At 40.0% G+C, this 13,893-nt stretch overlaps 1 protein-coding gene across 1 annotated transcript in view; it reads right to left on the reverse strand.

The window, feature by feature from the left end:
- The window catches only part of LOC145295905 (osteopetrosis-associated transmembrane protein 1-like), a 59,685-nt gene that overhangs the window by 20,295 nt on the left and 25,497 nt on the right, over positions 1-13,893 (reverse strand). Inside the window, exons 4-5 of the mRNA XM_080141673.1 lie at positions 6,418-6,531; positions 1,728-1,890 (exon numbers count right to left, since the gene is read on the reverse strand). Coding sequence (XP_079997799.1) covers positions 1,728-1,890; positions 6,418-6,531 — 277 coding nt within the window. The remainder of the gene's footprint in view (positions 1-1,727; positions 1,891-6,417; positions 6,532-13,893) is intronic.

Genomic DNA, 13,893 nt, shown 5'->3' on the forward strand with positions numbered 1-13,893 from the left:
GTAGAATATGATTGAGTGTTGCAAAGGGAAAAAACCCAAACAAACAATAACATCAATGTTTGGTGCATTTTAACTCAGGAAGCCATTATCTTCAGACAGCCTGATTTAGTTGTACCATATATATTTTTTGAACTCAATACAAACATGTTGGTCTTATTTAATGAAAGTAAATAGAAAAAAAAAATGTTATAATAACAGAAAGTAAGGAAGTGAGGAATAACACAGATGAAACAGAAATTTCTATCTCTTAAAAATATTACCATTCTTATGGTTTTTCTTAAATTTATTACCGATATTTTTAAAGATAGATACATCAAGGAGTCTTTTACTTTAAGTTTTGTTACACTTTTTGTAGGTGAAGCCACAGTTGGTAAAAATACAAAGGTGGTTAGGAATAGATCTGAGAAAGAATTGGTTATGGAAAATGTTTAATACGAGGTGGCTTCAATAAGTTTCCAGACATTTTTCTTACGGGCACTTTTATTGATAGTACACACATGAAACTCTAGTCCCCTTCAAAGTAATCTCCTCTGGCTGCAATGCACTTGTTGTATCATTTCAACAGTTTCTGGAAGGCCTGATGGAAGTTCTCTTGTGTGACCATGCCAATGACCATCATCACAGTCTCTTTCATCTTCTTAATTGTCTTATAACGACAGCCTTTAAGGTTTTCCTAGAGCTTAAAGAATAACCCGACGGTCTGGATTATAGGGAGAGTGAAGAACTATCTTTATGCCCATCTTGGTCAAATAGTCTGATCTTCTCTGAGCACCCTTGGGACAAACTTTGCACAAATCTTCTGCATCTTCAGTTCCTCATGAATAATTGTGTAACAGTTTCAACACTAATATGAAACTGTGCACTTATTGTCTCTATAGACACATGGAGGTTCTTAATCAAGAAATTCTTTATTTGGCCAATCAACTCTGGAGTTCTGACTTGCTTACTCCTACCACACCTCACCATCTCTCAGACTCCCTGCCTTCCTTGAATCTCTTATGCCACTCAAAGACTAATGCTTGATTCATGCAAAAATGGTCCAAAAGTTGTTTGAAGTATTCCATATGATTCTATGTCTTTCTTTCCAAGTTTAAAACAGAATTTTATTGCATATCGTTCTAAAGTGTCCTCACGTCCAGATTGCATTTTTGAAGTTCACCAGCTGTGACAATCAGGCTTTAGTAGAGTGTACTCATATTCCTGCTGTAGCTGTTCATTTGAACCTGAAATGATAAAACTTAAAATCTCAATACAGCAATAACATACTGAATTTTCAATAGTCTGGAAACTTATTGAAGGCACCTCATATATTTTTACCTATTGAGTGTGTATGAATCCTTTTTGTTTGCTGATGAATTTACATGAGTTCTTTTATAGAAAAGGTTTCTTTAAAACAGAAAAGAACAGTCATAGAGCCAGGTTATTTTTGTATGTGTGTGAGAAAGTGATACAGATAGATGGGTGTATAGCCCATTTTGCGACATCAACAACACTGTGCACTGCCCTCACCCATTGTGGAGAGCCATCTTTTCTGCTTGAAATCGCACTGGCTGAGAGTGAGAGAACTTTGCTCTGAAATTATGTAGTTTTGTATCTTCTGCCTGATATTATCCTCTGACCATTGACCTTTGACCCTTTCCTACTCTGACACGATGCTTATTACATAACACTTGGTATTGAAATTGATTTGCAATGAAAAATGATTGATGATATTAAAAAATACTCACCTCGCACTCCTCGAACTCCTTCTGAAATAACATATACGATCGTATAGTATCCGATGGGTAAAGTGAAAGTTAGAGCTGCAATAATACTGAGCAGGACCGTGTTACTTATCTGTAATGTGGTACAATTGAAGTCGTTGCTCCATCTAATGCGAGTGTAGTTCATCTAAACAGAAAAAAAGATTCATAAAAAAGTTCATTAAAAAGTTCATAAAATTCATTAAAAAAAATTCATAAGAAAAAAAATTCATAAAAAAAAAATTCATAAAAAAATTTCATAAAAAAAAAATAAAATTCATAAAAAAAAATTCATAAAAAAAAAATTCATAAAAAAAAAAATTCATAAAAAAAAAAATTCATAAAAAAAAAAAAATTCATAAAAAAAAAAATTCATAAAAAAAAAATTCATAAGAAAAGATTCATAAAAAAAAAAATTCATAAAAAAAATTCATAAAAAAAAAAATTCATAAGAAAAGATTCATAAAAAAAAAAAAAAATTCATAAAAAAAAATTCATAAGAAAAAAATTCATAAGAAAAGATTCATATTATACAAAACCAAGAAAGCTCGTATAATTTGGATTATTTAGATTATTCTACTGTTTTCTTTTTTCTTTTCTTTTTTTTTTAATTCAATTTTTCACCCCAAACAAGGCACAGTGCCACTTTGAAGTACGGGGCTACTATCAGGGACATAAGTTGCAGGGATATTATGAAGAGAGATAAGCAGCAAGATGTCTGTTTATATTACTCTTGAACTTCTGCATGTCAGTACAGTTGGAAAAGCAGAATCCTGGAAGGGAGTTCTAAAGTCTAGCAGTTCTGGGGAAGAACCTATTGGAGTAGAAGGCTTTCTTTACAAATCTCTACTATGTAGGGGTGGGATTTTGCTGCTTGTCAGGGGTAATTACGTTGCGGGGGTACAAATGCTTGTAGTTCTTCAGAACAGGCAAAGGGATGCAACATCATTTTGTCGATGGGACAGAGGCGGAAGGACTTATCAGGTTTGCGACTCTTTTGAACTTGTCATCTTGAGTTTTATTTTCACAACATTTCGGTTGATGTAACTTTTGACCGTCTTCAAGTGTATCTTGAACTCAGAAATCTTTCTGTGAAATTTGGGAATCTCAAAGGAATTTTGAATGTAACCCTTTATTTAATCTCACAGTAGTAGCATGCTCTCATTCTATCAGCCATGGTTGGGTAGAAGTTCTAACTAATTCACAATTATATTCTGAGCTCGCACTAAGGATTGAACCATCAACCTTCAGAAGACTCTAATTTTTATAACTGAATTTTACTAAGCACTTTATCCACTACCCCACAGGTGATTGCAAGGTTCAATCATCAGTGTGGGTGATACTTAGAATATAATTGTGAATTACTTAAGACTTCTACTAAATCATGGCTGACAGAACAAGAGCATGCTACCTCCATGGATTAAATAAAGGGTTACATTCCAAATTCCATGCAGATTCCTAAGTTTGACAGAAAGATTCCAGAGTTTAACAAAATAGGATAGGGTCCAAAAAAAGAGTTTCAATCTAATAGGTCCCACTTTGTCAACTAAGCCCCTGCCCCAGCATCACAGTGTTGCATCTCTGTGCCTGATTTACAGATATTTTAGTGGAATGTGCCCTGATGAACTCATTGAACTTGTGCTTCCTCGACGTACATATCCCACTAGACTATGGAATTCCATTCCTGCTACCTGCTTCCCTGACTGTACTGATACGCAGAAGTTTAAATGTAATGTAAACTAACATCTTGTTAATCTTTCCTAGGTATGGTTCCAAATAATAATTCCTTGTGTCCTTGTTAGGGGTAAACAAGAGTTTAAAAAAAAAAAAAAAAATACACCCGGACGGTTGAAGGTTACATTTGCAAAACGTTATAATAACATTCAAGATGAGAACAGTAGTCCAAAGAATCCGAATGATCCTCATTTTAAAAATTTAGAAACAACCGAGAAAAGTATAAATCCACCTCCTCCTCACCACAAGGCTGAAATAGTAGAAAACTGGGCTTGACCGTTACTCCTGATCTTAAATGGAACACTTACATCAAATCTGTTGCCAAGGCCGCTGGAAAAATGGTGGGATCTTTCTATCGATCCAGTAGATATCTCACTGTTGATGCAATTCTCTATCTATATAAGAGTCAGGTACGTCCAAGGATGGAATACTGTTGCCACATCTGGGCAGGAGCTGCTAGAAGGGACTTGTCCTGTCTTGATAGAGTTCAAAATAGACTTCATAGCCTCGTAGGAGATGTCCTTTTCTCTTCCCTGCAACCTCTATCTCACAGAAGAGATGTTGCGAGTTTGTCTCTGATGTATCGTTATTTTCATGGAAAGTGTTCGACCGAGCTTCAGTCTATGGTCCCCCCTCGCAAAACTTTCACAAGAAACACTTGTCTAGCTGAAAACACTATCAATAATTCCCCCCACTCTTTATCTGTGCCTAAACCTAAACATAGATACCATGAACAAAGCTTCTTTCTTAGAACTGCACGCCTGTGGAATTGTCTTCCGCTTTCCGGCTGGCTACAATATGGTTGTCTTCAAGTCTAACATAAACAAGTTCTTGATGAGCCGTTCCATATAAGTTAACAAATTTACCGAATTTCCATTACTGACAATTACTATATTGTCCAATTTCTACTGTACACGCTTATCCTCGAGTGGCCTCTTGGCCTTGATAATGTGGTGGTGCCTGTGTAAAAAAAAAAAAAAAACAGAAAAAAAACTGAAATAACGGTAAATTAAGAAAAGCTGTTACCAGTAACATGCGACTCAGTAAAATCTATTGAAGGTTGTTGACCCCCACCACCACCAATTCTTTCGTAATATTATTAAACCATGCACGGATGTTTTAAAGAGAAAATATTACTAACAGTAGATTATACAGATAGAGACGGAGGGTTCAATCACTGGTTGAATCATACCCCAAAAAATTGTACTTGATAGTTCCTTAATAAACGATCAGTATTATAAGATGAAGATCACAGATAAGTGGAACAATTCAGTGAAAGAAGTAGTACCCTCCCTTACATCTCTATGCAGTAACCAATGAAAAATTGATTACCTCTGCCAATATCGGGATTGTGTCACTATGTTTGTGTACAGCCTATTAGGTCAGTAAATCATGGAAAAGGTGAGTTACTTTTGATGATAACTTCAGTTCTGGTTATCATAGAGACTCATTACTTGGCCCATATTGTAGCCAATGAATACATGAGCTTAGACTTTAACTTTGAAAAAATAAATTAGCCGTGATCGAAATTTTGATAGAATTTCAACTGACAATTTTTTCCAAATTTGATGAATGGACCGGATGCTACAATGAGTATGCAAAATGTCAGGCTAATCAAATATTTTTTAATTTATCAACATTTCTATGGAATAAATTTTGCAAATACTTCATACAATATGGAGAAGTAAGGCCAAGATAACCACATGTAAAATTTCAGTCTAATCAGATGAATTGATTGGCAATTATCAATGTATCTATAGCATAATTTTGGGAATACTTCATACAATATCAAGAAAATAAACGCAGGTAAAACTTTGGCCCATCCTTACGTTGTCTGATGGAAGTAATTTACTAGCAGGACCTGTGGAAATTTTATGGAATGAGAACTATATTTAATCAACAAATATGTTTTGATAAAGCTGATATTTTTTGGAATCACGCAAAAAATTAGTTTTTTTGACAGAAAAAAATAATAAAAGCAGCAAATATGTGTTCATTAAAAATCAGTTACTGTTTATTTCCTGTTTTCATGTATAAAGAAAGCTGTATTACTACTACTACTACTGTGTAGAGTTTAGATGAATTACTTCCCTTTGAATTAGCACATGGTAGCAGCAGCAGCATTATAACTGTCCTAACTAGTTAAGAGAGGGGCAAGCACAAGTTTTAATACAAGATAGATTAAGAAAGCAACAATGGAATTTGCACAGGATAAGACTAGTTAATAAATATTTATTGAACAATCAATCTGCAGTCAACATATCATGCGGAATACTATTCAGAATACTTCATACAATATGGAGAAGTCAAACGCAGATAAAATTTTGATCTATCTTTATATTGCCAGGTGGAAATATACAGTTTCACTACTAACTTATGTTGTTGTTCTTTATTATATACTAGCCTGGGTGCCCGGTGTTGCCCGGGTGCTTGGATGTGTGCGTTGAGAAAAAAAAAGGTAGCAAGCATGCAGGCTTGAATCTGTATCGCGAAGGAAAAAAAAAATGTGGAAAAAAAAAAAAAAAAGTGACGTCTTTGCTGTTGCGTCCATCGTCAAACCAGAAGTAACATAGGTTTAAATTAAGGCTAGTCAATCGAAAAGAGGGGATGACTTTCGAAAATATTGGCGAAAAAAGCATCTCCTACTTGTAGAAAAGTGCCCAGTTGAGGGTGAAGGAATTAATGTTTTTAGCCAATTTTTCGATATTTGGCGTCCGAAGGGTCAAACTTCAAAATGATATTGATCCTACGAAAATTCGTCGCCTCTGTTAAAAGTTTTAGGCAGACGTACAAACATACATTTAAATAGACAGGTAAGATTTATATTATAGACAACTAGATTAAGAAAACAACCATGAAATTTCCATGGAATACAGCTAGTTAATAAATACTTATTGGTCATTTATTGTCCAGCCAATATCTCATGCAGAACTCTACTCACTCTGTCCATGATGTCCATACAAACAGTCGATGACGAAATTGCTGCAATTGCGTTGAAACATTCATTCAGTTCTTCATAAAGTTTGTGACAAGTTTTGCAAACATTGACGGGTGGCTGTAAAACCCAAAGAAAAAGAAAAACACAAATTAAAAAAAGACAAAAAACAAAGACAAAAAAAAAAGCAAATACATTGCTGGAGAAAGTAAAAAAGAAATTTGAATTTTTATTGCGATGATAAACGGATTAGCTAAAGTTCCAACAAACCTTAGCTGAAAAACGCTGGTGATGAAAAACATTTACCATTCAGAATTGCAAACGTCAAAATTTTTTTACATATCACAAAATCCAAAAATCTTAAATTATTGCAAAATCCAAACATTTTTTAAAATATCACAAAATACAATTTTTTTTTTTTAATATCACAAAATACAAATTTTTTTTTTAAATATCACAAAATACCAAAATTTTCAAACAATCTGAAAAAAAAAAAAAAAATTATATTTTAATTTGTTCGGTAATTGATTGCCAAGTTTATTCCTTTTATTACTGCATCCAACTCTGCCAGGTTGATGTGAGCAGCATCATCCATTGGTTGCAACCAGCAGGCGTCCTCAATCACAGACCCGTTCATCTCCAATAGCGCCCCAGTCGCGAGGGAGCTCGCATTCACCCACACATTTAGCGTGTCTCCCTGGATGCACCAATCTCCTTTAGCGGGGTCCTCCTGCTTGACTCTTGTGATGGTCTCCTTCACCATGCGCAGCAACAGATTGTCCGCCGTTTCGTCATCCCAGCCTTTGGTAACTGCACTCGCCCTCCTCTTCATGATGGCTGTCGCGGCCCGAGTCCATCCACATACTGGTAAGTGTCCCACCAGTTTTCCACACAGGGAAAATATAGCCCGCCTTGTGAGGACATGGGGCACTTCAGGAACTTCAGTTCCACGCCTCCACTTCAAGGTCCCTCGCTCCTGTTGAACGCTCAACCCCAAGACACGAGCGCCATCCTCCAAGTGTTCTAGATCCTTGCACATCAGTCCAAGTTCAGCTAGCTTGGCCCTCACACGTGATGACGGCACAATGTCTTCATTCACGTATATGTCGTCAAGGTATGCTGATGTCCCCTCTTTTACGGTCTTATCCTGTGACAATACAGCATTGACGATCGTCTTCATTATTTGGGGCGCAACGTTCAGCCCAAAGCCCAGTCTTATGAGGCAATACCTCCTACCGGCAAACACTACCGTCTGAAATGGCCACATTGTCTCGCTAACCCGGACCTGCAGATATGCTCTTTTCAGATCCAACAGGGACACATTAGAACCCAGCTGGCGCCACTCTCGTAGTTTGCTAGCGCACACGTCAGCATCAGCTGTGAACGCATCAACATATGAGTTCAGTTCTCGGTAGTCCATTACCGGCCTGACTTTGGCTTTGTTGTGCTGAGCAACCACCATTAATGGGATCAGACCCTTAGGAGGTCCAAGTTTCTTGTAGTGGTAGGGAATCAGCCAGCCATCCTCAATCCATTTGCGATGTTCTTCTTCGTACGCGGGCCTCATGTGGTCGGGCACATGGTATTCAGTTATTCCATTCTGCAGTTTGGCTGGTTCCCGGTTTTCCGACCACTTCCATGAGGCAGTCCAAGCCCTCTTTTGCTCGTAAAATTCGATGCTGAAGTCTGGTTGGTCGATCCTTAGCGCAGCACACACCGGGACTTTTTCCTGAAAATGTACCGCCCCCGTCGCCATTACATAGACACCACCAAGGGCTCTGATGGCATCATATCCTAGGAGCAGGTCAAAACTCAGGGTTTTTTCGAGCACTACCAGCACCTCTAGGTTAGCGGAGCTTCCATTTTTCGTCCGAATGTTTACATTGCCCACCCCACAACATGTGCGCGTCTTTCCACTGATGGTAGTCACTCTGACGTTCTTCTTTCTCCAAGTGTGGCAGAGATCTGCACATACGATAGTACAGGAGCACCCGGAATCGAGGAGTGCTGAGCACAGTGTTTCGTCAATATATATTGGGATGACCGGCAACGTCTCATTTAATTTCTGCGTGGGGAAGAGGTCGACGCTGACACCTTGTCCCCGGTTCCGTTTTCCGGACACTCTTGAGCTATATGGCTAGTTTCCTTACACCGGTAGCAGCGAACAGCCGTTGGTTGTTGCCGGCAGTTCCTTGCAATGTGGCCCTGTCCATTGCATCTGTAGTATATGATTCCACCACGTGGACTGGGTCCCTGATACGGTTTCTTATCATTCGGTGTGGACTGAGCAGCAGCAATTACTGGTTCCCTCATCTCGGAGTAATTCTTCATTACAGTCCTGGCCCGATCTACTAGGTCATTAAGGGGCAACGAATCTGCACTTGAGCTTGCTCGTAGTAGTTACTTTGCTCCTGTCGGGAGTCCTGCTAGGAATTTGCATGCTAAGGCCCGCTAAGGCAGTCCATCAAACAACACTGTCAGTGTCAACTTCGTCAGCTCTGCCAAGTACACGTCGACCGTTTCGCCTGGACGTAAGGTCCTTGCCTCAAGTTGCTCCCAAGCAGTGGTGGGGTCAATCGCAAATGTCTTGAACAGCGCCGCCTTGATTTTCTCGTAGTCCTGTTTGCCCTCATGGCTGAGCTGTTGATACACTGCAAAGGCGCCGCCGGACAAACGCAGAGGAACAACACGTTCAAAGTTTTTTACGCTAGACAAAAGGCAATGTAATTCCACCTTTTCCACCTAGTCAAGTACCGGGGTCGATCCATCAAACTCTGGTATTAATTTCAGGTCAATTTTTTCCCCCATAGCTTGAATTCGTTTTGCAACTATGGCAGTCGATTAACACACATGTCGAACTTCTAAAGCTTGAATTCGTTTCACAACTATGGCAGTTGATTAACACACACGTCGAACTTCTAATCACACTGATGCAGTTGATACACACTGTCATCGATCTTCTGAACATACTCCTTTTATTGTACAAGCGTTCGTCATCAGCCAATCGGCGGCCAGAACAACAGTCACGTGAGGGGTGACGTCATCGCTCAATAACTTACAAAAACCACAGCCGCCATTTTTAATTTCTGCCCTCCCTGTGATCCTCCCAGCAGGTAAGACAACACGCGCAGACACATGGTCGCTTTCTTCCTTCATTCTGTTCGACTTTACATCTTCAGACAATGCTCATCTGGAACCGTAAGGATTCAACGCCTCTATCCACTGCACCACAGGCCCCGAAGAAGGCCATAGAAATAGTTGGTCAAAACGTGGTCAACCAACAACAACTATGAAGATGAGGATAACACATACATGTTGAGGTTGTAAAAAAGTTTTGTTACCTAGGTGATACCATTGGAGCACAGAGTGGAGCAGGTGCTAGCGTGATTGCAAGAATTAGGAGTGAATGGGGTAAGTCCAGAGAACTTTTGCCATTACTAATCACTGCCGGCCATGTGTATGATTTATAAAAGTGAAACCTGGCCAGTGAGGGTTAAGGACATGTGTTGCATAGGAAGAAATAATATGAGAATGATAGGATGAGTATGTAATGTGAATCTTACAGGCTTAGTTCCGAGTCTGTAGACTTCAACAGTATGACTATGTTGAAAGAACGAATAAGAGTTTTTGGGTTAGTAGATGTAGAACAGTTGAAATAGCAGGGTCAGTTCACAGGATAAGGCCCAAAAAAAAAAAAAAAAAAAAAAAAAAAAACCATGGGAGGAAGTTAAAAAAAAAGAAAGAGGAATAAATACAGATCTGGCCAGGGATAGGTTACTTTGGAAGTAAATTTCTTAAAGTTCACGTTTACTTGTCTCCCCACGAGGGCAGAGTTAGACACACGCTCGGTTTTTAATATAGGGAAAATCCAGCTCCCCAAAAAAAGGAACAGTCTAAATAAGAACAAAAATAAAAATTGTCTCAGTCATGAAGGATTTATCCTTCACTGACAGAGGACAGAAAAGGTGAAGTGTAGCATCAAAACAGCTGGATAGTGACAATTGGTATGAAGGGTTGCCCCTACATTGACCAAGGTCTTATGTGGGGTTTCCCCCACATATGGTCTTTGCTTGCAGTATCTGCCGGAACAGATACTACACTTTGATCTTGGCCAAAAGGTCAAAAAAAGGGTATTTATTTGCTCCCCCACCGAGCAAATTAGGCACAGGGCCGATTTTTAATGTGAGGAGTGATGGGGGACCAACTCCTCGGGGAGTAGGGGAGCTGGATGGTGATAATTGGTATGAAGGGTTTCCCCTACATTGACGAAAGGTCTTATATGTGGGGTTGCCCCCACATACGGTCTTTACTTACAGTATCTGCCGGAACAGATACTACACTTTGAGATATTAAATCCTTTATTCATGTTAAAAATACATTGAAAATCCACAATGAACAAAAAACTTAGGCACATGGCCAACTCAAAAGGGGGGATTGTGGGGGTTGTTAATCATCTTTGTCACTCCAGAACTAAACAAAATCAAAAGTTTCCCCAGCTAGTATCTTCTTTCACCATAATACCGCATTCACCCTTTCATACTCGGGGATGTCCTACTTAACTCCTAATTTTTAAAACATTTTTTATTCACATGTAAAAACAAAAAAGATAATAAAAATGGTACAATAATTCATTTGTATCGAGAGCGGGGGGGGGGGATAGTTGATAAACTGCTCGTTCCACTAGGTTTGTAAAAGGAACCTCGCTTCTGCAGGTTAGTCTCTAAGTGGGGATGCCCTCTAGATGCGGGTGAATAGAGAAAAGAAAATTTTGTGGGTAAGGGATGGGGATTAGTTTGTATTTCTTTCTCCAAAAGAAGTGAAATTTAGAGGAAGGGGTGAAAACAAAAATTGCAAGTAAGAGAGGGTGGGTATCTTGGAGGCTTCCTAATCAGGGAGGGATGGAACACACACTTAGCTAGCTGAGAGGATACTTGTTTAATTTTACTTTACGGAACTGCGCGTTCCACACCTAGGCGGGGAACACGTATTCAAATTTGGCTCCTTTTTGTACACACAGACTTGCTACATGTATCCATCTTCTGTCAAATGCCACGCGATGCAGCCTTCTTCTATCACGTCTGATCTTCACACGTAGTTAGTGTTTAAAGAAAGCAATCAGATCCTGATCACAAAAAGACAGCCCCCTCCCCCAGCAAAAGAAATCACCATTCTCGCCACGGCCAGGATTGTAACGTAGAACATTTGTCTTCCCCAGTCCCACGGCGGCCTCACGTTGTCCACGATATTGGATACAGTAATTGGACGGGGATGCTCAGGATTGATGCGAGCCGTCACTTCGCTGACATACGACCAGAACCGGCGGAGTTCGCGGCAATCGAAGAAAGCGCGATCAGTCGTTTCTACGGCTGTTGTCCCACAATGGGAACAATCAGGTGACTCCAAAAACCTGGAACTGCATTGTATGTTGTTGAGTGGAAGTGCATTTTGGGCCAATCGCCAGGTCAGAGAGAATTCCGAATTGTTCAAATGACTCGAACCTGGCGCCCATCTCCATGTGGAGCGGATCTCACTCTGCTGCCAACCCAAACGCGCGCACTGTGGGTTGTCGGCGGCCCCCTTCACTAGATTCCTGTGGAGTTCCCTACGGGTAGCAGTTACAATGTCGCTGGACCTTGGTAGTCGTTTTAGAGCGGCTCGTCACTCTTTCATGTAGGCAGATTCTCCCCGCGGCCTGCGACGGCTCTCTACAGAAGGGTCGAGAATGAGGTCGGGGAAGGCGGCATTAACCACAGGGTACCACAGTTGGTCATCTTGCATATAGTGGCTCAGGAAGGCCAGCCTCTCAGCTGTAATGTTATGACCTTTTAGGCTGTGATCATAGCATAGTATCTGTTAACTGTGGCAAGTGGGGTCAATGGTCAAAACATTATTATTATTGTTATTGTATTCTTATTAATTGATTTGAGCGACGGATGTTCACTGAATCAGTTATTATGATTAGAAGAATAAACAATTAAATTGGGGAAGAAATGATTGACGTGTGAATCGCAAAAGGAATGTGAAAATAGAAAATATATGTAAACATTATTTTGGGGTTTTGAATAAACAAATAACTAGCTGTGGACATTAGGTTGGTCTGAGACACGTAATTAGGTGACGTAAGAGAACACGTGATGTAGTTAGATTTGGAGAGATTCAGAGAGTTGAGGATTGACCACCAGAGCGGACAGACGTCTAGACAGGGGTGGACAGACAGCTAGGGAGCGAGCTGTAAGAATAGAAAATGTAAACAAACTGCAGATCCTGTGAAAACCATTTGAGACAACTGTAATAAATTTATATTATAAAAATATAAAGAGTTGTTTTAATGGTTTCACAAACAAGAACAGATGTCTAAATTGGATGGTGCTGATCGCTTCATGGTTCGTCACGGAGCAGCGGGAATATACAGAAGAACTCTTCAAGAAAACAAAAGGTATGAGGCATATATTATTCTTCTTACATATGAACTGTAAAAATATCCAGTGTGATAAGTCTGATATAAAATTATTCAGTTCACACGTCAATATCATGTCACCTGGCTAAACAACATACATACGATTTATACGTTTATTATCTGTCTGTTAAAAGAACAATATCTTACATCCACTAGATAACACATGACACATTTTAATATATCATCTCCTCCAATATAAACCAATATACAACATGACGCTTCAAGTCCGGCATTCTCAAGCCTGCCTCACACGGACGTTGAATACAAACCTGTCTGCTCACCTAGTGTCTTCCTCTGTCCCAAAGAAGCGAGGACAAGAGTTCGACGAGAGCTGTTAGGTGTTGTGCAGGCAGGGGAAGTACGGCCAGTCGGTAAAGGATGAGAGGAAAGACGTAAGTGGCGCACGCCTCAGCTCTACCCTTTAAGGAAAGTTTCCTAGGAAGCAACGAATTGACTGCAGCCTCCACCTTTGACCGTATCTCCAACCAATTTTTGTCAATCTGGAGACCCAGTCTGAACCACACGTCGAGGATCCGAACCGGGCCATCCGTCCAGCTGAAGGGCACCGAGAGGTTAGGGTTGCCACTCCAGGTGCCCAACCGCAGTCCTACAGACTTGCTGCAGTTTATCTTGGTCCCGGTAATTCTTTTGTACCGAGCGAGCACCTCAGACACAATCTCGATGTCTCTGAAGCTTGACACAAAGACAGTGACATCACAGGCGAACGCGGATACCTTGGCGGCTGAGCCACCGGGTATTGCAATTCTGCACAGGGCCGAATTTGCCTCCCCACATCTCAGCTTGCGGAGCAGGGGCTCCAAAACCAGGACATAGAGCAGGGGTGACAGCGGACAACTCTGACGAACTGACAGAGAGATAACAAAGGTTTTGAGCGCTTTCCGTTGACTTGCACAACAGCTGTGGGCTGTCGATACATCATGGAGATCCACTTACAGAAGTCCAGTTTAAAATCGGCGGCCTCTAAGACATGCTAAGAAACGATGGTCGACCCTATCGAAAGCTTT

Source organism: Euprymna scolopes, chromosome 16, assembly GCF_053919585.1.
Source record: "Euprymna scolopes isolate OS-2025 chromosome 16, ASM5391958v1, whole genome shotgun sequence".
NCBI classification, from domain to species: Eukaryota; Metazoa; Mollusca; class Cephalopoda; order Sepiida; family Sepiolidae; genus Euprymna; species Euprymna scolopes.